General features: G+C 33.0%; 5 protein-coding genes across 5 annotated transcripts; 2 read left to right on the top strand and 3 right to left on the bottom strand.

The window, feature by feature from the left end:
- Window positions 1–208: 208 nt before the first annotated feature.
- On the bottom strand, window positions 209–988 carry LOC125577433 (probable WRKY transcription factor 10). The gene is made up of 3 exons (XM_048738946.1): window positions 719–988; window positions 468–606; window positions 209–393 (listed from the first exon to the last, which is right to left on the bottom strand). Exons 1-3 carry the CDS (start codon window positions 986–988, stop codon window positions 209–211), a joined length of 594 nt encoding a protein of 197 aa, XP_048594903.1.
- A 7,433-nt stretch (window positions 989–8,421) lies between these two features.
- On the bottom strand, window positions 8,422–9,392 carry LOC106358686 (probable WRKY transcription factor 10). Its single transcript, XM_022690836.1, has 3 exons — window positions 9,039–9,392; window positions 8,770–8,908; window positions 8,422–8,687 (listed from the first exon to the last, which is right to left on the bottom strand). The coding sequence occupies exons 1-3, from the start codon at window positions 9,390–9,392 to the stop codon at window positions 8,422–8,424; spliced, it is 759 nt and encodes a 252-aa protein (XP_022546557.1).
- A 7,000-nt stretch (window positions 9,393–16,392) lies between these two features.
- Window positions 16,393–17,343, bottom strand: LOC125577432 (probable WRKY transcription factor 10). Its single transcript, XM_048738945.1, has 4 exons — window positions 17,312–17,343; window positions 16,930–17,194; window positions 16,679–16,817; window positions 16,393–16,604 (listed from the first exon to the last, which is right to left on the bottom strand). The coding sequence occupies exons 1-4, from the start codon at window positions 17,341–17,343 to the stop codon at window positions 16,393–16,395; spliced, it is 648 nt and encodes a 215-aa protein (XP_048594902.1).
- Window positions 17,344–18,496: 1,153 nt separating this feature from the next.
- On the top strand, window positions 18,497–21,541 carry LOC106417049. Its single transcript, XM_048738944.1, has 7 exons — window positions 18,497–19,766; window positions 19,861–20,209; window positions 20,281–20,350; window positions 20,450–20,460; window positions 20,544–20,643; window positions 20,857–21,124; window positions 21,234–21,541. Exons 1-7 carry the CDS (start codon window positions 18,497–18,499, stop codon window positions 21,539–21,541), a joined length of 2,376 nt encoding a protein of 791 aa, XP_048594901.1.
- Window positions 21,542–21,748: 207 nt separating this feature from the next.
- LOC106416648 lies at window positions 21,749–24,323 on the top strand. Its single transcript, XM_048738456.1, has 5 exons — window positions 21,749–22,479; window positions 22,844–22,973; window positions 23,130–23,417; window positions 23,497–23,712; window positions 23,829–24,323. Exons 1-5 carry the CDS (start codon window positions 21,935–21,937, stop codon window positions 24,144–24,146), a joined length of 1,497 nt encoding a protein of 498 aa, XP_048594413.1. The 5' UTR covers window positions 21,749–21,934; the 3' UTR covers window positions 24,147–24,323.
- The last annotated feature ends 1,574 nt before the right edge of the window (window positions 24,324–25,897 follow it).

The following is a 25,897-nucleotide window of genomic DNA, read 5'->3' as shown; positions in this document are numbered from 1 at the left end:
TACTAGAATCATAATGACGGGGATAAGTACAAGATTTTGTACATCATGTAATTCAGGTCAAACTTATTATTCAATATATCAATTCTGAAATTTATTATTATTATAATTATAATAATTATTATTATTATAATAATAATTATTATTATTATTATTATTATTATTCTACAACAATGTTGTGATCTTTGTCTTTGTCTTCCTATTGGTTGTATTATTTGTCCTTGTCATCATCTTCGCTACCACTTTTAAGGGAGATGAGGTTCATAGCATCCTTTTCAGAAACAACTTCAGAGTCAAAAGAAGGGAGTAAAGGAGCACTAATAGGATCAGCATTAGATTCATGAGATGTGATATCAACAGACTCTTCCGTTGGAATATCAGCAGTGCCTTTTTTACCTGTAAATAACAACAATATTATTATTCTGAAAATCAAAACTGAAAGCGAATTCGAGACACTATAAATCTATTACATCCTTGAGGAGACAGATCGATGTCCATTGGCTGATGAGGAAGATTGTTGTTGGATATCATCATCGTTGCATGGGAGCCACCTGAACTTTCCACCATCTCCTGAGTTGCATCATTCGGGATTGGACTCGGAGGAAAAATCTTGAAACATAAGTTACACAAAAACAATAAAAATTTAGTTTTAACATATATTAATATATACATATAACGTGTAGAGATCAATCTTAAACTTATTAAACACATTGTTACTTACCTGTGAAGAAGAGTCAGTCAACATATTTGGAGATTGCAAAGATGGAGAAAGACTACTGAATCCTGGAGATGTTACGCTAACAAGAAAGCAAACAAGAGTCGGGTTGATGTGTTCCATATTCAGTGGTGGAATATCTCTTCCTATCCTTGCAGATACTCTTTCAACGATACCACCAGATCTTCGTTCAGACTGAGGAGTTGTTAAGCTGGTTCGAGAAGAGGTCTCGCTGATCGGTTTTATACCATTGTCGTTTTGACTATAATCACTCATTTTCGTTGGGGAGAAAACCCTGAAATATTAACAAAAACCGCATAAAAACAAAAGATCGTTGAAAACAGAATAATTATTTGGAATTCAAATAATTTAATGTAAAATTTATATAATTTGGGAGATTTTAAATAAAGTAATGAAGAATTTATTTATAGATGTAAAGGAAAAACCGTTTTCTTCAAACAAAACTAGGTAATGTGTGTGCTGAATAGAAGGGAGGTGGCCTTCTTATAGTAAACATCAACCGTTTCGTTTTGGTAACAGTTTTATGTGGTCAAACTTTCCTAAATGGTAACAATTTCATGTGGTCAAACTTTGGTCATCCAAGTGTCAGAAATTTCTAAAGAGGTTTTAATTAACATTTACATCTTTTGTAGTTTTTATGAAAGGTGTGTACTTCGGTCAGGTATTATCAAAACAATACCGAAACCTTAGCATGTTGGTTTGGTTAATTCAGAATATTCAGTTCCGGCAGTTCAGTTTTCGGTTAGTTCGGTTCAACATACATAATACCGAATTAACCAGAAATAAAGTTTGGTACAGTATTCGGTTAGTTCGGTTTTAAAAATCCTACAAAAATGTTTTATTACAGTTAGATATCTGTATAATTTTTTTAAAATTATATATAAATTCGGTTAGTTATTCGAAAATGTTTAGTATAGTTATAATTATTTTAAGAAGAAAACCAAAGTAACCGATTGTCGAACCAAACTCAAATGAAACAAAGTTTTTTAGAAAACCTACAATAACGAACGAAACTTCTGGACGACGTAACCAAAATTTTGGTTTGGTTGGGAAGTTTGGTTTTAATCTAAGGCCTACCAAAAACTAACTATATTATGAAAAACCTTGTTTTTTTCCCCGTATTTTATTTATACTAAAAGAGAAATCAAAATATTTTGTGGTTAAAAAAATTAACTTCTGTTAATCTATACTATTATTTTTCCAATAAAAAAATAGTAAGTATTCGTAAGACGTTTATGTCCGCAAATGTGGGAAAAATACCTAGTTAATTAGTATTGATTATTGAAAGATTATAACAATGTTTAAAATATGTTTTAGAACATGATTATGTTTATATCTGCTTTATAATAAAATTTCTAAATATGTGTTTATTATAAATTATTTAATCATTGGTTTTAAAAATGTTGTATATCGTGAGGATCCAAAGAAGAGATCTCCATCGCGGGAGAAGTGGTAATAGATGTAACAGAAGACAAAATATCCATGTTCGATATTATCGATAATTGGTGTAGAGAAAAACAAATTATCAAAGAGAATTTCAAAGAAGAGATTTTAGGTTTGAGAGTCTTCATTCTCTTGATACCATTAAATAGAATGGATAAGTGTTTGTATATTGATTCACCAAAGAGAGTATTTATACAAGAAGTTGTATCGTAATCCTAACGGGATATAGTAGACTCGTATAATAGATTACATCAAAATATGTCAACTGTATTTATATCTATAATCTGTAACGAATGTTTTTTTTCAGAGCAGTTTTGGTTGCTTATGTGATGATAAATGATTAGGGTCACCCTAATCATTTATCATCACATAAGCAACCAAAACTGCTCTGAAAAAAAACATTCGTTACAGATTATAAATATAATCTAAACATTATCTAAACCTAAAACTTCTACAATCACAGAAAAAACAAATATGTCATAGTAACATTTATTAAGTAAAGATCTAGAGCTGAAAGGAGATCAATAATGAAGACTAACTCAACTCACATTATCATAGAGTGTCTTGGCCAAAATAAGCAGAGACCAGGAAAAGATAGAAAGATAAAATCAGAGACAACGCAATCTCCGAACAAAAATGTGTGTGATCAAGCACCAATGCAAAAAATCAAGAAAGCGAAATAATCACCAGAAGGCAAAAGTAAGCATGAAGCAGGAAAACACATGCCTAAAACAGTGAAAGTTCAACTACCAGCTAAGAGGTAAGAAACACCTCACAAACTAAATAAGTACAGACAAGGCGTCCATGCCAGCGAAGAACCACAAAGCTCTGGATAGAAGGGACCAAAACTACAAGAGACTAACTTTGTACACCTACACCCAGGGAATAAGAGGAAACAGATAAACAACCTGAGGATATAAGAATGGAAGCCAACCACCAAAAACTAGAGCCCAAGCTTGAGATCAGAAACAACATTCCAAGCCTACTGAGTGTACACGAAGGAAAACACTATCCAAACCTTGAGTGACAAACATGGAGAAAGAGAGAGACACTAAAGAAGCGAGACACCATGTAAAATACAACGAAATGAAAGAACATAGAGAAAAGGGAGAAAAAAACTAAATCAGCAAGCCATATAGCCGTCCTCGAGATATGAAAGAGAGCATATAAGTCGTATCACCAAAAACCACATCTTGAAAACAAAGATGAACATGGACTATCAACGGAAAACTAACGACATGGAAGACAACATCACGGACGCCTAAACTCTAACCAACCCATGGAGATGCAGTCTCTAACATCGGAAGAAGAAAAGCAGCCAATATTGATCGGAAAAGCTTACAACAAGTGAGAAACAGCTGCACAACTTTGAACTCATAAACCCAATTTCGAACAAGTAGAAGATAATCTCACATGAGAAGCAGGCGAAGAAAACTTTATTTCAAAACATACCAATCATTTCTGGAAAAAACACCGCACACCGGACAATTAAACAAAATACATATGCAGTGATAGGTTAACGTCAAATTATGGGAAGATGGCAAAAAACATCTTAAAAAAAATAATTTTGAAAATTTTGAAAATAAAATAAAATACAATTATGACGTTAAAACTGTTAATTTTTGAATCAACAAATGTCTAAATGCAAAGTTATTGAAATTCAATATGCTTTATATCAGATGATCACTTTACAACTAACAAGTTTTACTATACACACAACAATACATTATTAAAAAAACAAACACAAAATATATTAACCTATCATCTACTACTACATAACATAATAAAAATACCAAATAATGCTCTTAACAAATAAAGATGACCACATAATTACATCTTCCAAAAAATTATACGTAATACTAATAAAACAATATTCCACGTGATTCGCGGACTACCCCCTAGTTTTATATAAAGTAATAGTTAGATTAATGTGATACATTCATTTGCATTAACTACTATGAAAGTTAATTATTAGGCAATTCATTGCTTAGTGCCAAAGTATTTTTTAATCTTCAATAGAATTATTAGGCAATTCATTGCTTAGTACTGAAGAATTGTATAGCAATCATAATATTCTATATATTGCAGTTGTTTAAGCCTTCTAAAGTCTGACGTGGCAGAATTATGTGGTAGTTGTTTAAGCCTTCTAAAGTTTGACGTGGCAGAACTATAAGACATTAAGAAATATCATAGTTTATAAATTAACTCCCTAGCGAAATACAATTTTCAACAGTCACATATACATAGTCTAAAAATAAGACGGCATGTGCACCTATGCTATGTCAAACCATAGTGTAATCAATCAGTATTATTTATCGTATATTTTTTTCTTTTCATGTAAGCATAACTATTTAATAACGTCTACAAATACGTTTTATAGGGATAACTATCAAATGTTCTCATTTTACTTCAAGTTTGTAAAAAATAGAGCATGTAATTTTCTATGCATTATGTATGAAAATAAACAAATCTACATCACTTACAAAAATTATTGACAAGAACATTATCGCTAGTTAGTATTATCTACCTTGATTAATAAGAACATTCACCACTGTAATAGAATAATGCTACACAAGTTTCAGTTAATCTTCCTGATTTTCTCATATCAACTTTATTAATTATATTGTATATGTAGCAAACGTGGTTTAACCAGAAAAATTTAGTCACTTGATAAAAAAAACTTTATAATATGTACTATGATATTGTTTAAAGGGTCATAACTATGTCTATTTGCATGAATGGTTGGGAGGTCTTTCTTCAATTTGTTCTAGAGAATTTTTGTTCTAAAATCATGTAATTATTACTGTAAGTGAAGTATATAAAAAAGGCAGATTACTTTTGAGTTTCATGTGTTTCAAAAAGTACTGCTTTAAAATTTAACCGGTTCATATCACAAATTAATATAAGGATATGTTAAATCAATCATTACCAGTTTTGGTATTTATGTTAAACAATTTTTTTTTTTTTATCATTTTTTTTCAAGGGAAAGCTGCCGATGGAAATATTAATAATCGTGTGAGGCAGGTCCATAAAAATATGTTTGTTAAGTCTTTGTGGCCAATGCATTGTATTATTAATATCCCCTATATATTAAAAAAGAAACATTACAACATTTGAACCATGACACGTGTCATCACGAGAATCAATTTCAAAATCCTTAGAAAAATAAGTTGGTAGTTATATAACAAATAACATTATATATGTATAAATAAAATGATCAAATATATAAAAAACATTATCGATAATATATACAAATAAACTCACCTTGCGCAAGACGCATGTCTTATCCTAGTTCTAGCATTAAAACAACGAAAAAAATTGATTGAGTTTGGTTAGGTTCAATTGAAATTAAAATGAATCTTAAGTCTTAACCAACATCAATAATAAACAAACCGTATATTAATTATTTTTTCCATTGATATGATTTTCAAATATTTTTCGAATGAAAACATGCATCGTGTATTGTCGTTCTATGATTTTTTTTTTTTAATTCTCTTGTGATTTGTTCATCATTTCTCTACGGTTCAGGTTCAGATATTGAAAGAATCGTTTGACAGCTGAAGAACCTTACTCGGTATATAAAGGCGATTTGCTATGTATTATGCTGAAGAACCTTTGAATAGCAATCGGTAGGGCCAATATCATTTCTTAGTTTTTAATGTATGTGTTCAGTTTGGATCAAAACGTTACCTACGGAAATTTATATTAAATATTTAATTTATTATAATATCATTACTTTATACTCACGAGGTTTGTCAGCTTTTTTTGTACGATGAAATGTTATATCCCTTATAAATTAATTGACAAATATTACAACATTGTTTTGTAGCCACGTGTCACCATGAAAATGAAATTCAAAATTCTTAAAGAAATATGTTGGTCCATCTTAACTTATATTATGCTTTTTATTAAATTAACTATTAAATTGATAAATATTGTGCAAAATAATATTTTCTCACTTGCCTTAAATAAAAGCTACAAAATTGTCTAATATGGTTAAAGTATATATGACAATTAATGATTATCAATAATAAATATTTGATAATAATTTTTGTATCTTAGCTCCTTTTTTTTTAATTTTATATTATTAAAAAATATTAAACAACCACATTAAGCATATAATAAACAAATTTTTTTTTCTTATATGTTATATTTTGAATTTTTAAAATGATTATAAATTACTAAAAACGTTAAATGCCTCACACTAAAATTTTGTGATCAATAGTTTAATTTTTTTTGGTAATAACAAGATACAAATGATCACATTGTATGAATATGAATCCTCCTTTACTAGACATTCATATTATATATTAATATAGTTTAAAATTAAACTATATAACATAGAAAAATATTTAAATATGATAATTTCATAAATTGTGTTGGAAAAGTTTTGAAACATTAATATTTTAATTTTGAAATTTGCATTAAAAAAATTGCACATTAGAAATTTTGTGTTTATCACATGAGTATAAATTCTCAATAATAAAATATTTATATTAAAATATACTATATATCTATGTCCATGTCATTGAAATTTAGTTATATACCATATATAATAAATAAAATGATTGTTTTGATTTATTTACAAAAAAATATCCTAAATAAACAAGATGTATTGTTTTGATTTACGTGTTTACTCTAATTTAATTATATACATAATACGTAAATGAATACAAATAAATAATAATACATAAACAAATATTTTTATATATAACTTTCATCCCACGCAATTGCGCGGGTCTTAAGCTAGTTAGGTAGTAAATGATTTGATTCGTATGTATTACGCTAGAGCTTAATTATATTACACTAAGGTTTAGGTAAACTCTTTGTAATGATACCATATCAGCAATTAAAATGCTTAAGGGAGTGACACATAAGCAAGATCACTTTGTAATTAGTACAAAACTAAGATTATATTTTTTTTAAAGATCATCAATTAATATATAAGTGATATTTATATTCACTTGTTCACTTCTCATATTTAATAAGAAGTACAATTTAAATTTTGACACTCTTAATCCAAAATTTTCATGAGAAAATTGGCTCCAAAAAAGTTTTTTAAAAGAAAAAAACTTGGCCCCAAAAAGCAATTATAATAGCAATAGTGAAAGTGATACTCACTTAAAAGAGGATGAGCCTGAGCGTAAACAATCTGTTTGTACAATTGTCACGGTTTAGTTTTTCTACTGTATAACAGGATGTCGGTTTGACTTATATAGTTCACATGTCATATAATTTATTATCTGGATTAACATAAGACTGTCATTATTGGAAAATAATTAGGTCAACTCAAGAATAATATGCATTAAAAACCATAATGAAAGGGATAAGTACAAGATTTTTGTATATCTTTGTTCATTATTGTTTATAACTATAAGATAAGGATATAATAATTAAAAAACGGTTTACATCTTTCTTTTTTAACTTTTGGTTAATGTTTTCCCCATCTAAAGGTTGATACCACAGTTACGAAATAGTCGCTTCCTTATCTCCTTGAAAACCTTCTGTACCATCTGGTATCACAAGATCAATCTTTGGTTCATCATTCTGGTTCATAACACCATGACTCCTGTTAACCGGTAAACTTGGAAGCTTAGAGAGTCCATCCATATAGTATTGCATCATATCCATTTGTGGGGCCAAGGGAGAGGGCAAAAGCTGAGAGGTCGAAACGGAAGAATGCAGCATACCTAACCCAAGGGTTTGCATGCTAGGATCTTGAGACATAGACGAACCGGATTTATTCTTTCTACTGGATTGGCTTATGCGTTCAGGTGGTGGAACGTGCTCATGTATCCCGTCGTATGTAGCCACCACTAACTTCACATTGTCTACGCTTCTCTCCACATGCTTCGTCACCTTACACCCAGTGTATGTGCATCTGTAGTAACTCCTGCGATTACCAGTGGCGATTACCATTTACACCAAAATAAATATATAATATTTTTTGTCAAAATGCCTGACTAATTTTGAAGTGAAAGAAATATATAACCTTGGATTTGGATTCCCTGTGACAACTTTTTGACCATATTTTCTCCAGCGAAAACCATCGTCAGGATGGTTTTCTTCGTTTTCAACCTGAATTATGACACTTTGGGTCTTGTTTTTTGGTCTTGTGACTCCAATAATGTTTGATACCATATTTTCCCTGCGAGGAATTATGTAATTCAGGTAAATTTTATTATTAAACATATCAATTATAAATTGAGTTAATATATAGTTTTATTATTATTATTATATATTGATTACTCAATGTTGACTTGGAACTTTCTCTTTCGAGATGGAGGTTCTATAACAACGTTGTGATCTTTGACTTTGTCTTCCTCTTGGTTGTATTCTCTGTCCTTGTCATTATCTTTGCTACCACTTTCAAGGGAGATAGTGTTCATAAAATCAGCTTCAGCAACAACATCAGAATCAAAAGAAGGGACTAAAGGAGGACCAGTGGGATCAACATTAGATTCATGAGATGTGATATAAACAGATTTTTCCATTGGAATATCATCAGAGCCTGTTTTACATGTAAAAAGAAATATATTAATATTCGGAAAATCTAAACTGAAGCAAACTCTAGACACTAGAAACTCTATTACCTCCTTGAGTAGGCAGATCAACGTCGATTGGCTGATGAGGAAGATTGTTGTTGGATATAATCATTGTTGCATGGGCATCACCAGAACTTTCCACCGTCTCAGGAGGCGCATCATTAGGGATTGGACACGGAGGGATAATCTGGAAACATAAATTACACAAAGACAATAAACAGTTAGGTTAATCATATATTAATATTATTTTTGGAGACAATAATATATATCACGTGTAAGAGATCAATCTTAGACTTATTAAAGACATTGTTACTTACCTGTGAAGAAGAGTTAGACAACATATTTGGAGATTGCAAAAATGGAGAGAGACTGAATCCTGGAGATATTACGAGGATAGGAGAGGGAACAAGAATCGGGTTCCGGAACGAATTAGCAAATGGACTGATGCTCTCTATCTCGAGCGATGGAATATCAAATCCTACCATTCTGTTGCGGAGACCACCAGATCTTTGTTCAGACTGAGGATCAGGTGATATGTGGGTTTGAGGGAACGCCTTGCTGATCGGATTTAGACCATTTTCGTTTTGATCCAGCATTGCTAATGCCTCTCTTATGCGAGGACTGGACAGTGGGGACAAATCATCCATAAAGTTTCCATCATAATCATTCATTTTTTTGGGGTGAAAATCTTGAAAGGTCAACAAAAACCACACAAAAACAAGATCGTTGAAAACTGAAAAACTATTTGGAATACAAAGTAATGTAATGTAAAGCAGTAAAGGTGATATAATCTGGGAGATTTTAAATAGTTGGATAGTAATGAATAATTTATTTATAGATGTAAACAAAAGCCTTCTTTAAAGGAATCTAGGTATTGTATGTGTTGCATAGAAGGGAGGTGGTCTTCTTATAGTAAAATTCAACCATTTTATTTTGGTAACAATTTTATGTGGTCAAACTTTCTTAATCCAAATTTTCTCAATTCTTAAAGAAGTTTTAATTACCTTTTACTTCTTTTTGGTTTCTTATGAAAGGTGTATATTTCATTCCGGTTTTATCAAAAAAATACCAAAGCTAACGATATTATTCAAAATTGTGATTTTCTTTTCCCGTATTGTATTTATTCCAAAACAAATAAAAATAGTTTGTGGTTAAAAATAATTAAGTTCAGTCAATTATTTGTAATTTGATTATTTTAAAATTATAACAATGTTTAAAATATTTTGGCATGGTTTTATTTGAGTTTATACTATCAACGTCTCCATTTAGAAACCCACTTGACACCCTAATCTCTTGGTATATGTTATTTTTTGTCTGGTAGGGATGATTGTGACGTCTGCTTTGATAACATGGAAAGCTTTGATGTGTAACTGGAAGTGAATCCCCTACTTACTCATAGTGAATATGATACCTAGTAGGGGGATATATTGTTCTTGCACATGAGTAATGACCCCATCCGAGCTGGCGAAAGTGTTGTTTTCAATATTGATGCAAGTTTCCCTTTCTCATTTTTTGTTTTGCTTACTTATGCATGAACCTTTCACCTCATTTGTATTTTTATTCATGCTTCTCTTTTCAGGGTCGTGATATTCCAATTGTCCATCGTGTCATTAAGGTAACTTTTTCTATAGATCTCCTCATTATCATCTCCCTGTGCTTAGATTGTAGCACCTAGATGATTCTGATTCTTTGGGGGTTCATTACATTACAGGTTCACGAAAGGGAAAGTACTGGAGAAATCGTTGTTTTGACCAAAGGTTCTGGTTTTATTTATTTGAATTGAGTGTGAGTTGTTTATCATATTGTTATCATTCAACGCCCATTTACATTTTCATTTTTATTGTTTACAGGTGACAATAACCTTGACCATGATAGAATTCTCTATGCTAAAGGTCAGCTTTGGCTTCATCGACATCATGTAATGAGTCGTGGTGTAGGATAATTAATTTACTTTAATCACATAAGTGTATAGTGTGTAAAGTAAACCAAAAGCTGTAGTTAGTCATAAATGGTTTTACCTTTGTGCCTGCTTCAGCTTCTTGCCTTATGTTGGATGGGTGACTATAATCATGACAGAAAAGCCTATCATCAAGGTTAATACATTCTCTTTTCTCACTCTATGTCCAATCCACAATGAACACTCTGTGTCATTTTTTTAATCTTCTTCTTGCAGTATCTTCTCATAGCTGCATTGGGTATACTTGTTATAACGTCCATGGGTTGAGTCTTTTTGGATAGGAATTGACTCCTTTGGTTTATCATCCTTCTGGTCTTTGTTATTTCAATGGGTAATAGCAAGTCAAAGACTGGTCATTTGTTGTTTAGGCCACTTTAATATATTACAATCAGAAAGCTAACTTTTAATCCTGGAGATTAGATTACCTAAATAAAAGAGATTTGTTTGCTTAGGATATGCTTTGTTTCGTTTTTCCTTTCTCTCTCTTTAAAAAAATTAGTAAAAACAATAAAGAAACTCCTGAAATTTACTCAAACAAATGCTGGAGAGATATGATCAAACACTTGTATATATTTATACTCACTTGTACACTTCTCATTATTTAATATGACCTACAATTTAAAGTTTGCTACACTCTTAATCCAACTTTCTCATGAGAAACTTGGCTCCAAAAAGCTAATATAATGGCAAGAGTAAAAGTGATACTCACTTAAAAAGAGGATGAGCATGAGCGTAAACAATCTGTTTAATTGGATTATAGTCAGGGTTTAGTTTTTCTTCTGTATCACTGGATGTCGGTTTGATTTATATAGTTCACATATACATATAGTTTATTATCTGGATTAACCATCCTAACACAGTAACACTGTAACAATTGGAGAATAAATAGGTCAACTCAAGAGTAATATGCACTAAAACCATAATGAAATGGATAAGTACAAGATTTGTATATCTTTGGTCATTATTATTTATAACTATAAGATAAGGATTTATTAATTATAAAGGGTTTACATCTTTCTTTTTTATCTTTTGGTTAATGTTTGCCCATCTAAAGTTCGATACCAAAGTTACGAAATAGTCGCTCCCTTATCCCCTCGGATACCTCTGTACCGTCGGGTATCACAGGATCAATATTCGGTTCATCATTCCGGTTCATAACACCATGATTCTTGTCAACCTGTAAACTTGTCACATTCAGTTGTGGGGCCAAGGCAGAAGGGAAAAGCTGAGAGGCCGAAGAGGAATAAGGCGGCATACCTAACACAAGGGTTTGCATGCTAGGATATTGAGACATTGCGAACCGGATTTATTCTTTGTACTGGATTTGCTTATGCGTTCAGGTGGTGGAACGTGCTCATGTATCCCATCGTACATAGCCACCACTAAATTCACATTGTCTACGCTTCTCTCCACATGCTTCGTCACCTTACACCCAGTGTATGTGCATCTGTAGTAACTCCTGTGATTACCAAAATAAATATATAATATTTTTCCAAAAATGTCTGACTAATTTTGAAGTGAACGAAATATATAACCTTGGATTTGCATTCTTTGTGACAACTTTTGACCATATTTTCTCCAGCGAAAACCATCGTCAGGATGGCATTCTTCGCTTTCAACCTGAATGATGACACTTTGGGTCTTGTTTCGTCTTTCACTCCAGTAATGTTTGATACGATATTTTCCCTGCGAGGGAATTATGTAAATGAGGTAAATTTTATTATATGAATTTAATTAAGATGTAAAGTTTATTTAATATATATATATATATATATATTTTCTACCAAAAAAAATATATATATATATATATCTTTTCTACCAAAAAAAGAGAGAAAGCTGCAAAGATCATTGAGATATTAAGACACGGTTTATTTTGTTTCTTGATGATGTTTGGGAGAAATTTGATCTTGGTAAGTGTTCTAAATCAGTTACTTTCCATACAAGAAATTTAGTATTTATATGGTTTATTTGTAACAGCAGTTTATCATTTATTTTATATACGGTGAAATCTGAAATTCCGCTACCTAATGCACATAATCGATCCAAGGTTGTGTTTACAACATGTACTGAAGAAGTTTTTAAGGATATGAGAGAAAAGACAAAGATCAAAGGGGATAAATTGGTTGCGAGAGAGCTTAGGATATGTTTGAGAGGAAACTTTGAAGAGCCAGCTACCCGGAGGTTGCAGTCAGGTGCGATGTCCTTCTTCTTGAGTAACTCTCTCCTCATTTCTCAGGTCTAAATTTCTTATATTTATCGAACTTTTTATATTAATAATTATTCTAAACCAAAAATTCAAAATCTATACTAGAATCATAATGACGGGGATAAGTACAAGATTTTGTACATCATGTAATTCAGGTCAAACTTATTATTCAATATATCAATTCTGAAATTTATTATTATTATAATTATAATTATTATTATTATTATTATAATTATTATTATTATTATTATTATTATTATTATTATTATTATTCTACAACAATGTTGTGATCTTTGTCTTTGTCTTCCTCTTGGTTGTATTATTTGTCCTTGTCATCATCTTCGCTACCACTTTTAAGGGAGATGAGGTTCATAGCATCCTTTTCAGAAACAACTTCAGAGTCAAAAGAAGGGAGTAAAGGAGCACTAATAGGATCAGCATTAGATTCATGAGATGTGATATCAACAGACTCTTCCGTTGGAATATCAGCAGTGCCTTTTTTACCTGTAAATAACAACAATATTATTATTCTGAAAATCAAAACTGAAAGCAAATTCGAGACACTATAAATCTATTATATCCTTGAGGAGACAGATCGATGTCCATTGGCTGATGAGGAAGATTGTTGTTGGATATCATCATCGTTGCATGGGAGCCACCTGAACTTTCCACCATCTCCTGAGTCGCATCATTCGGGATTGGACTCGGAGGGATAATCTTGAAACATAAGTTACACAAAGACAATAAAAATTTAGTTTTATCATATATTAATATATACATATAACGTGTAGAGATCAATCTTAAACTTATTAAACACATTGTTACTTACCTGTGAAGAAGAGTCAGTCAACATATTTGGAGATTGCAAAGATGGAGAAAGACTACTGAATCCTGGAGATGTTACGCTAACAAGAAAGCAAACAAGAGTCGGGTTGATGTGTTCCATATTCAGTGGTGGAATATCTCTTCCTATCCTTGCAGATACTCTTTCAACGATACCACCAGATCTTCGTTAAGCTGGTTCGAGAAGAGGTCTCGCTGATCGGTTTTATACCATTGTCGTTTTGACTATAATCACTCATTTTCGTTGGGGAGAAAACCCTGAAATATTAACAAAAACCGCATAAAAACAAAAGATCGTTGAAAACAGAATAATTATTTGGAATTCAAATAATGTAATGTAAAATTTATATAATTTGGGAGATTTTAAATAAAGTAATGAAGAATTTATTTATAGATGTAAAGGAAAAACCGTTTTCTTCAAACAAAACTAGGTAATGTGTGTGCTGAATAGAAGGGAGGTGGCCTTCTTATAGTAAACATCAACCGTTTCGTTTTGGTAACAGTTTTATGTGGTCAAACTTTCCTAAATGGTAACAATTTCATGTGGTCAAACTTTGGTCATCCAAGTGTCAGAAATTTCTAAAGAGGTTTTAATTAACATTTACATCTTTTGTAGTTTTTATGAATGGTGTGTACTTCGGTCAGGTTTTATCAAAACAATACCGAAACCTTAGCATGTTGGTTTGGTTAATTCAGAATATTCAGTTCCAGCAGTTCAGTTTTCGGTTAGTTCGGTTCAACATACATAATACTGAATTAACCAGAAATAAAGTTTGGTACAGTATTCGGTTAGTTCGGTTTTAAAAATCCTACAAAAATGTTTTATTACAGTTAGATATCTGTATAATTTTTTTAAAATTATATATAAATTCGGTTAGTTATTCGAAAATGTTTAGTATAGTTATAATTATTTTAAGAAGAAAACCAAAGTAACCGATTGTCGAACCAAACTCAAATGAAACAAAGTTTTTTAGAAAACCTACAATAACGAACGAAACTTCTGGACGACGTAACCAAAATTTTGGTTTGGTTGGGAAGTTTGGTTTTAATCTAAGGCCTACCAAAAACTAACTATATTATGAAAAAACCTTGTTTTTTTCCCCGTATTTTATTTATACTAAGAGAAATCAAAATATTTTGTAGTTAAAAAAATTAACTTCTGTTAATCTATACTATTATTTTTCCAATAAAAAAATAGTAAGTATTCGTAAGACGTTTATGTCCGCAAGTGTGGGAAAAATACCTAGTTAATTAGTATTGATTATTGAAAGATTATAACAATGTTTAAAATATGTTTTAGAACATGATTATGTTTATATCTGCTTTATAATAAAATTTCTAAATATGTGTTTATTATAAATTATTTAATCATTGGTTTTAAAAATGTTGTGTATCGTGAGGATCCAAAGAAGAGATCTCCATCGCGGGAGAAGTGGTAATAGATGTAACAGAAGACAAAATATCCATGTTCGATATTATCGATAATTGGTGTAGAGAAAAACAAATTATCAAAGAGAATTTCAAAGAAGAGATTTTAGGTTTGAGAGTCTTCATTCTCTTGATACCATTAAATAGAATGGATAAGTGTTTGTATATTGATTCACCAAAGAGAGTATTTATACAAGAAGTAGTATCGTAATCCTAACGGGATATAGTAGACTCGTATAATAGATTACATCAAAATATGTCAACTGTATTTATATCTATAATCTGTAACGAATGTTTTTTTTCAGAGCAGTTTTGGTTGCTTATGTGATGATAAATGATTAGGGTGTCACATGGCCTTCTTCGCTTTCAACCTGTATGATGACACTTTGGGTCTTGTTTTGTCTTTTACTCCAATAATGTTTGATACGATATTTTCCCTGCGAGGGAATTATGTAAATGAGGTAAATTTTATTATATGAATTTAGTTAAGATGTAAAGTTTATTTTATATATATATATGTATATCTTTTCTATCAAAAAAATATATATATATATATATTTTCTACCAAAAAAAGAGAGAAAGCTGCAAAGATCATTGAGATATTAAGACACGGTTTATTTTGTTTCTTGATGATGTTTGGGAGAAAGTTGATCTTGGTAAGTGTTCTAAATCAGTTACTTTCCATACAAGAAATTTAGTATTTATATGGTTTATTTGTAACAGCAGTTTATCATTTATTTTATATACGGTGAAATCTGAAATTTCGCTACCTAATGCACATAATCGATCCAAGGTTGTGTTCACAACATGTACCGAAGAAGTTTGTAAGGATATGAGAGAAAAGACAAAGATCAAAGGGGATAAATTGGTTGCGAGAGAGCTTAGGATATGTTTGAGAGGAAACTTTGAAGAGCCAGCTACCCGGAGGTTGCAGTCAGGTGCGATGTCCTTCCTCTTGAGTAACTCTCTCCTCATTTCTCAGGTCTAAATTTCTTATATTTATCGAACTTTTTATATTGATAGTTATTCTAAACCAAGAATTCAAAATCTATACTAGAATCATAATGACGGGGATAAGTACAAGATTTTGTACATCATGTAATTCAGGTCAATATATCAATTCTGAAATTTATTATTATTATTATTATTATTATTATTATTATTATTATTATTATTATTATTATTATTATTATTATTATTATTATTATTATTATTATTATTATTATTATTATTATTCTTATTCTACAACAATGTTGTGATCTTTGTCTTTGTCCTTGTCATCATCTTCGCTACCACTTTTAAGGGAGATGAGGTTCATAGCATCCTTTTCAGAAACAACTTCAGAGTCAAAAGAAGGGAGTAACGGAGCACTAATAGGATCAGCATTAGATTCATGAGATGTGATATCAACAGACTCTTCCGTTGGAATATCAGCAGTGCCTTTTTTACCTGTAAATAACAACAATATTATTATTCTGAAAATCAAAACTGAAAGCGAATTCGAGACACTATAAATCTATTACATCCTTGAGGAGACAGATCGATGTCCATTGGCTGATGAGGAAGATTATTGTTGGTTATCATCATCGTTGCATGGGAGCCACCTGAACTTTCCACCATCTCCTGAGTCGCATCATTCGGGATTGGACTAGGAGGGATAATCTTGAAACATAAGTTACACAAAGACAATAAAAATTTAGTTTTATCATATATTAATATATACATATAACGTGTAGAGATCAATCTTAAACTTATTAAACACATTGTTATTTACCTGTGAAGAAGAGTCAGTCAACATATTTGGAGATTGCAAAGATGGAGAAAGACTACTGAATCCTGGAGATGTTACGTTAACAAGAAAGCAAACAAGAGTCGGGTTGATGTGTTCCATATTCAGTGGTGGAATATCTCTTCCTATCCTTGCGGATACTCTTTCAACGATACCACCAGATCTTCTTTCAGACTGAGGAGTTGTTAAGCTGGTTCGAGAAGAGGTCTCGCTGATCGGTTTTATACCATTGTCGTTTTGACTATAATCACTACAAGAAAACAGCGATTTCCCTACTGAATTTAGTGACTACAGCTGCGGTCGCTAAATATACCGACCCAATACCTACTATTTAGCTACTGATTTGCGACCAACCACAATCAGTTACTAGTTAGTCGCGAATTTACGACTACAAGACATAGTCCTTATTCAGTCGGTAATTTGCGACTATTTAGCTACTTATACTAGGTCGCTATATTTTTGTCGGCCATCAGTCGCAAAATACCGTTACAAAACACGTGGAAATCATTATTGAGTTTAGTACACCGGATTTTGACGACTGATTTTAGTAGTCGCAAAATCAGTAGCAAAAGAGTAGCAAAACAGTAGCCAAACAGTCGCTAAATATTCTATATATAGATGAAAACGACACATTTCTTATTTCATCACCCGTGTAAGAATCATATCGTTAAAGAATTTCAAGAAAAAAAAATCGTTAACAACAATGACGAGCAATTATAACAACTATATTAATTTTCGTGCTTGGATGTACAAGAGAATTGATGAAGAAACGGGGAATTTTTCGAGAGAGTTTGTCGCGGGGGTAGAAGAATTCATGACGTTTGCAAATAGTCAGGAATTAACGCAGAGCAATGGTGGTAAGTTCTTTTGCCCTTGTAGTATTTGCAGAAACGAAAAATTTCTCTCGGGGCAAAAAATCTTGAAACATATATATAGTAGAGGATTTATGGAAGATTATTATGTTTGGTACAACCATGGAGAAGAAATCGACATGGGATTAGGAACGAGTTATGTTGATCCGACACATTTAAGTGGTAGTGAAGAAGTTGGTAATTTAGTAGAAGATAGATATGTGGAAATGGTGAATGATGCATTTCGTGATAATTTGAATTATGATAATTATCAACAGGATGATAGTTATCAAAATGTTGTAGATCCGGTTTCCAACCATTCAAAAAAATTCTACGATTTGTTAGAAGGAGCAAAAAATCCTTTGTATAATGGTTGTCACGAAGGGCACTCGCAGTTATCCTTAGCTGCTCGAGTTTTGCAAAATAAGACAGATTATAATATGAGTGAAAAATATGTGGATTCGGTATGCCAAATGTTATCAGACTATTTACCACCTGGAAACCAATCAACTGCTTCACATTACGAGACAGAAAGGTTGATGCGCAATTTGGGCCTCCCCTACCATACAATTGATGTTTGTGTTAACAATTGTATGATCTTCTGGAAAGAAGATGAAAGATGGGATAAATGTCAATTTTGTGATGCACCAAGATGGAAGCCTAAAAATGAACGGCGTAGGACAAAAGTACCATATAGTCGTATGTGGTATCTACCTATTGCTGACAGATTGAAGAGAATGTACCAGAGCAAGAAGACTGCATCAGCAATGAGATGGCATGCAGAGCACCAAGCAAAAGAGGGTGAAATGTGTCATCCGTCAGATGCGGCGGAGTGGAAATACTTTCAAGATCAACATCCCCGTTTTGCAGAAGAACCTCGCAATGTTTATCTTGGCTTATGTACGGATGGCTTCAATCCATTTGGAATGTCTAATAATCATTCGTTGTGGCCAGTGATCTTGACTCCATATAATCTACCCCCTGGTATGTGCATGAAGACAGAGTACTTGTTTCTCACAATTTTGAATTCTGGACCGAATCACCCGCGAGCTAGTCTAGATATCTTCCTCAAACCTTTGATTGAGGAGTTGAAAGAGTTATGGTCTACTGGAGTTGAAGCATATGATGTCTCCTTGAATCAAAATTTCAATCTTAAAGCAGTGCTTCTTTGGACGATAAGCGACTTTCCGGCATATGGCATGCTATCAGGATGGACGACCCATGGGAAGTTGTCTTGTCCAATTTGCATGGAAGATTGTAAGGCTTTTTATCTGACTAATGGAAGGAAGACCTGTTGGTTTGATTGTCATCGAAGATTTCTTCCTCGTAACCATCCACTGAGAAAGAATAAAAAGGACTTCTTGAAGGGAAAACACGCTTTGAATGATTTTCCACCTGAATCTTTGACTGGTGAGCAAGTTTATTCGGAGCTGTTAAATGGTGTCAATCCACCAAAAACATCTAAGTGTGGTGGAAATGGTCATGACAAGAAGAAACCTGGATATGGAAAACGCCATAATTGGCACAAGGAAAGCATATTCTGGGAGCTGCCATACTGGAGGGACCTCATTCTTCGACATAATCTTGATGTGATGCATATAGAAAAAATTTTTTTTGACAACATCATGAATACTCTTATGAATGTGAAGGGTAAGTCGAAAGACACAATCAAGTCAAGATTGGATATAGCACTTTTCTGTGATAGGGAACATTTACATGTTGATAGCAATGGGCAAGCTCCTTTCCCTCCCTACACATTGGACAAGAATGCAAGAACAAGTTTATTGGAATGTGTGAAACATTCGGTTAAATTCCCAGATGGTTATGCTTCAGACCTAGCTAGGTGTGTTGATCTTGAGAATGGCAAGTTTTCAGGCATGAAGAGTCATGACTGCCATGTTTTTATGGAGAGGCTACTTCCATTTATACTTGCAGAACTCCTAGACCAAAACGTCCATCTTGCGTTATCAGGTAGTAATTTTTTGTTTTTTGAAATTTTGATATATATATGTGTGTTGATAATTAGTGTTGTACTCACAATGTGCAATTTGAATATATATTGTAGGTGTTGGTATATTTTTCCGTGACCTTTGCTCGAGGACTTTGCAGAAAAGCCGGGTCAAACAACTTAAACAAAACATAGTTTCGATAATCTGCAATTTGGAAAAGATCTTTCCACCATCATTTTTTGACGTGATGCAGCACTTGCCTATACATCTCCCATACGAAGCTGAACTAGGAGGCCCCGTGCAATATAGGTGGATGTATCTTTTTGAAAGGAATTTCAAAAAGTTGAAAGCAAATGCAAAGAACAAAAGATATGCGGCAGGATCGATAGTTGAAGCATATATCAACCAGGAGATCGCTTTTTTCTCGGAGCACTACTTTGCTGACAATATACAAACGAAATCAAGGTAAATACATAGATATGATTCATATGTTCACTTTTTCAGATATAAATGTTATATTTTCATCATTTGGGCAGGTTCACGAGATTTGATGAAGGTGAAGTCCCCGTATATCATGTCGAAGGAGTACCTGATATATTTACTCACGTAGGTCGTCCAAGTGGAGAAATGCAAGAAATATGGCTATCCGAAAAAGATTATCAATGCGCACATTCATATGTTTTGCGAAATTGTGAATATTTTCAGCCATTTGAGAGGTATATAATTTGACAATTGTTAACCTTATGTTTTTTTTATATATGCTACTTTGATTTCTCATATTTGTGTTGGTCTAATATAGGATGTTCGAAGATTATATCAGTGCAAAATATCCGGACATTTCCGAAGAAGAACTCTCCACGAAGAGAGCAGATGAATATCATATATGGGTGAAAGATTATGTATGTCTTAGTAATTATACATGTATTAAGTGTTTTTCGTTCTTTATATTGATATATATATATATATATATATGAAATTTATTGATACAGGTTAGCTACTGGAGCAACACACATCCTTTTCCTCTTTGGGTTAAAGATATGGCGAATGGACCCATGAATAAAGCTAAAGCATGGCCTATCTATTTCACAAGAGGTTTTTTGTTTCATACACAGAAGCATGGTGAGGGACGAAAGACTTGTAACTATGGAGTATGTGTTAAAGGAGAGAGTTATACAAATATAACTGATGAAGCACATTACTACGGGATCTTAACTGATATCATAGAAATCAAGTATGAGGGGGCGGTCGATTTGAGAATCACACTTTTTAAGTGTAAGTGGTATGATCCTGTTCTTGGTAGAGGCACTCGGCGAAGCAATGGTGGTATCGTTGATGTTCTTTCATCAAGGAAATACTACAAATATGACCCATTTATTCTAGGTACATACACACACACATATATATATATATATATATATATATATATATATATTTTTTTTTGACATCAGGTACGTATAATATGTATATATTGATATTTGATATTACACAGCTTCACAAGCAGAACAAGTTTGTTATATCCCGTATCCATATGTAAGGAAACCAAAGCAATTGTGGCTTAATGTTCTTAAAGTGAATCCGAGGAGATTAATCGTTGCTGGAGAATATGAAGACGTAGCCTCGATTACGTTACAACAAGAAAACGATGATGCTGTTTTGATGACTACAGTTGAAGACCTACAATTTGAGCATTTGGTACATGCTCGAAAAGAACCAATAAATCTCGATTTCGAAGTGGGAGATGGAGAACCAAATGACGAATTCCGATGTAATTTATCGTCTTCTGATGATGATGTTTAAGTTATTTGAGGCAATATGTAATGATATATATTATTGAAACATTAACTTTATGGTGTGTTTTTTTATAAAAAAAATTGTATTTAGCTAAGTAATCCCACCTAAACCATAAGTAACCCGCCTATAAACCTAAATTTACTAAACCCAAAAATTTGATAATTAGAATCCCTCCTAAACCCAAAAATTTAACTAATCCCGCCTATAAACCCAAAATTCAGTAAACCCGCCTAAAACCAATTATTTTTGGCCCTTTTAATTAGATTTTTTTACTACTCATCGGCAACCCTAATCACTCTCTAACTCTCTCTCGATCTCACACCGCCTCCTCTCTAACTTGCGATTTCACTCTCGATCTCGACCTCTCACTCCGGCGATTTCACCGAAGCTACTCCGGCGATGGGTGGAAAGAGGAAGCGCAAACTCGTGGCACCGGGTTCGTCGATTAATAAAACACCAAGACCATTACCGACTCGGTATGACTTCGTCTCTAAGGCGACGACGTCGAATCTTCCACCGGTGGTTCTCCCTAACAACAATCCGGCGCCGTCGGTAAGGGATTATCCACCTCCGAGGCAACTCTTTCCGTCCTCCACGTTCCCACCTTCTGGATCTGCTCCGCTTCCTCAAACTCAGCCTCCAACTCGAGTACCTCAGTCTTCTGGCGGTGAAGGTACTTCATATCCTCAACCTGGGCGGAGACAATCTCAATCTCCTCCACTTGAAGAATCTCCATCTTCTCCACTTCATGGAGCTCCATCGCCTCACAGTTCTCAAGCACAAAACTCTCATGGAGACCCAGAAGATTTTGCTGAGTTCGAAGCTCCAGTTGAACCTGATCTCTCGGAGGACGTGATGGATGTATTAAACCGTATGCTAGCCCAACCAGGCCGAGAGGAGTTGACAACGGTCCTGTCTCCCAAACTCGAGCCTGGTACAACATGGTATGGTTGCTCTACTTTGTGTCTGTTGTGTGAGGTTTCAGTTTGTCTCCATGAGAGTTTTAGTGTGCTTAAGTTTGAGTTCGAGTTTTAGCTGTTTGAGTTTGAGTCTAGTAAACAATTTTGAGTCGCGAAGTTGAGCTAATTATATGTTTAAGCTTATGTCCGAGTTTTGGCTTTTCGTTTCAAAACCTTAGTTTTTTTTTTTTTTTTGGTTCTGTTGTGAAGATTTTAATTATGTTTCGCTTTTGTTTGCGTTTCTCTTCTTTCTGTCTGTGTGTGAGTATTATACTAGTGTCGTCTCTCTCCTTGTTTGAGTTTGAGTTTGCTGATTGAGAGTCTCTGTTTTTTTCCTCTTGTGTTGTAGGTTTGGTTATGACAAGTCCAGCTTGACCCGTAGGATAACAAAGATTATGAAAAAGAAGTTTAATAAGCCTTTCTATAGCTGGACCTGTGTGCCTAGAGACAGACAAGAAGGATACTTCGTTGAATTTGCGGTAACCTTCTCTATCTTTTACATTCAGTTTATAGTTCTTTCTGTTGTGACAAGTAAAGTATGCAATGAAACTAGTTGGAACAAAGAACACTGAAACATATGTAAAGTTGCTAGCAACCATGCACGATAAGCTTATATTTTCTCTGTTGTTTTGTAGAAAAAACACACATGGAATCCCATGTTGACCGGTCTTGTTCAAGAACACTTTGAATTCATTTGTCAGCTTCGAATGAAAGGTATGGTCAGTGATGTAAGGACCTCTCGCGACCAACCGAATTGGATAGGAGATACACTCTGGAAACAAATGACTGCTTATTGGGACACTGAGGCAGCAGTGGCAAAGAGCCGCAAGGCATCAGCAGCTCGTTTGTCTGAACGTAATGGTCTTGGTATTCACAAGCATAACTCAGGACAGAAGTCCTATATGCAACTCGAACAGGAGTTGGTGAGTATCATTTTCTTTGTCTCGTTTTCTTTAACACTTGTCTCTTTTTCATGTGTGTCTTTCTTCCATTTCATTTCAGATAGAGGAGTTGGGAAGACCTGTGAGTTTTGGTGAAGTATTCATCAAGGCTCATACAAGAAAAGATGGAACCTATGTTGATTTCAAAGCAGAAAAAGTTGCTGAGGCTTACAAAAAGAAAAAGGAAGAGAAGTTGGCTGACCTTAGGAAGGATAACACTGAAATCTCAGAGGGGCTTTTGCTAGCAATAGAAGAGGACAACGAGCTGTTTATTCAGGTCTTGTATTTTTTTTTTAATATTTTACACATAAGTTTTTGCATTAAGAGTTTGGTGTTGTTTTCCAGCTTGGAAATTGATTGATAATGACTTACTCATTGTTTTCTTTGTTGTAGTCAACTTTCTGCAATGACAGAGGAGACCTTTTTGGTATTGGAAGCCTGAAGAAGAAGCTTAAGAGAAAACGAAATGACCCGAGCAGCTCCTATTCTTTCATGCACATGCAACAAAAGCTTGAAGAAGCTGAACTCAAGATAAAAGAACAAGAAGCCCGTATTGCCAAGGCTGAGGCAGACCGTGCTCTGGAACAAGCTATTAACCAGGCTAAGATGGCTGAGTTCTCCATTTTGCACAAGTACATGCGTTTAACTGACCAAAAATACCTTGATTTCATTGCCTCTGAAGCATCATCTCCAGCTCCTCCTGATCAGTGAAAGCTCTGTGTTCTTAGGTTATCATATTTAACTATCTTTTGGTGTTTGGTATTTTGAACATATAACAACTCTGATAACTTTTTGGTATGTATCCTTTGGTATTTTGGTGTTTGATTCGGGATGTATCTTTTTGGTATTTAGGATTCTAAAAACTTTAATCTACTTTCAGTTTCTTCATTTAGCATCTGTCAAATAATTAATCCCACAAATAAAAATCAAAAGTGAACCAAAATAAATAAATACCAAATCCCAAATCAATGTTTGTATCGCTAAAAAAAAAGTAGCTTTGTAGTCACTTAACAGTCGCTAAATACGTTGATAATCAGTCGTTCCCCGTGGCTACCTCGGTCAGTAATCAGTCACTAGTCAGTCGCTATATTTCCCGACAGTTTAGCGACTGTTATATTCGTCACTAAATACGTCACTAAAGCAGTCGCAAAATCAGTCGTAGTTTAGCGACTACGTTACGACTGTAGCTAGTCAGTGGCTAAATACCGACCGATTAACGACTGATTTATTTAGCGACGCACACTATAACGACAGGCGTAATTAGTCGTAAATCAGTCGCTAATCTTGATTTAGCTACCGATTAGCTACTATTCTTCCAGTAGGTAAAAACCTGTTTTCTTGTAGTGAATCACTCATTTTCGTTGGGGAGAAAACCCTGAAATATTAACAAAAACCGCATAAAAACAAAAGATCGTTGAAAACAGAATAATTATTTGGAATTCAAGTAATGTAATGTAAAAGTTATATAATTTGGGAGATTTAAAATAAAGTAATGAATAATTTATTTATAGATGTAAAGGAAAAACCGTTTTCTTCAAACAAACTAGGTAATGTGTGTGCTGAATCGAAGGGAGGTGGCCTTCTTATAGTAAACATCAACCGCTTCGTTTTGGTAACAGTTTTATGTGGTCAAACTTTCCTAAATGGTAACAATTTCATGTGGTCAAACTTTGGTCATCCAAGTGTCAGCAATTTCTAAAGAGGTTTTAATTAACATTTACATCTTTTTTAGTTTTTATGAAAGGTGTGTACTTCGGTCCGGTTTTATCAAAACAATACCGAAACCTTAGCATGTTGGTTTGGTTAATTCAGAATATTCAGTTCCGGTAGTTCAGTTTTTGGTTAGTTCGGTTCAACATACATATTATCGAATTAACCAGAAATAAAGTTTGGTACAGTATTCGGTTAGTTCGGTTTTAAAAATCCTACAAAAATGTTTTATTACAGTTAGATATATGTATAATTTTGTTAAAATTCGGTTAGTTATTCAAAATTTTTTAGTATAGTTATAATTCTTTTAAGAAGAAGACCAAAGTAACCGATTGTCGAACCAAACTCAAATGAAACCGAAGTTTTTTAGAAAACCTACAATAACGAACGAAACTTCTGGATGACCTAACCAAAATTTTGGTTTGGTTGGGAATTTGGTTTGGTTCAAAATCTAAGGCCTACCAAAAACTAACTATATTATAAAAACCTTGTTTGTTTTTTCCCCGTATTTTATTTATACTAAGAGAAATCAAAATATTTTATGGTTAAAAAAATTAACTTCTGTTAGTCTATACTATTATTTTTCCAATATAAAAATTAATAAGTATTCGTAAGACGTTTATGTCTGCATGTGTGGGAAAAAACACCTAGTTAATTAATATTTGATTTTTGTAAGATTATAACAATGTCTAAAATATGTTTTAGAACATGAATAGGTTTATATCTGCTTTATAATAAAATTTCTAAATATG

The sequence above is a fragment of the Brassica napus genome, chromosome A8 (genome assembly GCF_020379485.1).
Source record: "Brassica napus cultivar Da-Ae chromosome A8, Da-Ae, whole genome shotgun sequence".
NCBI lineage: Eukaryota > Viridiplantae > Streptophyta > Magnoliopsida > Brassicales > Brassicaceae > Brassica > Brassica napus.
The sequence above is the reverse complement of the archived record's forward strand: the minus strand, read 5'-3'. Positions and strand labels throughout refer to the sequence as shown.

What these genes read in the sequence shown, in the direction of transcription:
- LOC106416648 (XM_048738456.1), top strand. Translation starts at nt 21,935, where the DNA reads ATGGGTGGAAAGAGGAAGCGCAAACTCGTGGCACCGGGTTCGTCGATT. An exon ending in GATACTTCGTTGAATTTGCG is followed by an intron (nt 22,974 to 23,129) that starts GTAACCTTCTCT and finishes GTTGTTTTGTAG; the next exon opens with AAAAAACACACATGGAATCC. An exon ending in TGCAACTCGAACAGGAGTTG is followed by an intron (nt 23,418 to 23,496) that starts GTGAGTATCATT and finishes ATTTCATTTCAG; the next exon opens with ATAGAGGAGTTGGGAAGACC.
- LOC125577432 (XM_048738945.1), bottom strand. Translation starts at nt 17,343, where the DNA reads ATGTCTTGTAGTCGTAAATTCGCGACTAACTA. An exon ending in CGTAAATTCGCGACTAACTA is followed by an intron (nt 17,195 to 17,311) that starts GTAACTGATTGT and finishes GTTTTCTTGTAG; the next exon opens with TGATTATAGTCAAAACGACA. An exon ending in CGATCTGTCTCCTCAAGGAT is followed by an intron (nt 16,605 to 16,678) that starts GTAATAGATTTA and finishes TGTTATTTACAG; the next exon opens with GTAAAAAAGGCACTGCTGAT.
- LOC125577433 (XM_048738946.1), bottom strand. Translation starts at nt 988, where the DNA reads ATGAGTGATTATAGTCAAAACGACAATGGTATAAAACCGATCAGCGAG. An exon ending in TGACTGACTCTTCTTCACAG is followed by an intron (nt 607 to 718) that starts GTAAGTAACAAT and finishes TTATGTTTCAAG; the next exon opens with ATTTTTCCTCCGAGTCCAAT. An exon ending in CGATCTGTCTCCTCAAGGAT is followed by an intron (nt 394 to 467) that starts GTAATAGATTTA and finishes TGTTATTTACAG; the next exon opens with GTAAAAAAGGCACTGCTGAT.
- LOC106417049 (XM_048738944.1), top strand. Translation starts at nt 18,497, where the DNA reads ATGTGGTATCTACCTATTGCTGACAGATTGAAGAGAATGTACCAGAGC. An exon ending in ATATATGGGTGAAAGATTAT is followed by an intron (nt 20,644 to 20,856) that starts GTATGTCTTAGT and finishes TTTCATACACAG; the next exon opens with AAGCATGGTGAGGGACGAAA. An exon ending in ATATGACCCATTTATTCTAG is followed by an intron (nt 21,125 to 21,233) that starts GTACATACACAC and finishes GATATTACACAG; the next exon opens with CTTCACAAGCAGAACAAGTT.
- LOC106358686 (XM_022690836.1), bottom strand. Translation starts at nt 9,392, where the DNA reads ATGAATGATTATGATGGAAACTTTATGGATGATTTGTCCCCACTGTCC. An exon ending in TGTCTAACTCTTCTTCACAG is followed by an intron (nt 8,909 to 9,038) that starts GTAAGTAACAAT and finishes TTATGTTTCCAG; the next exon opens with ATTATCCCTCCGTGTCCAAT. An exon ending in TGATCTGCCTACTCAAGGAG is followed by an intron (nt 8,688 to 8,769) that starts GTAATAGAGTTT and finishes CATGTAAAACAG; the next exon opens with GCTCTGATGATATTCCAATG.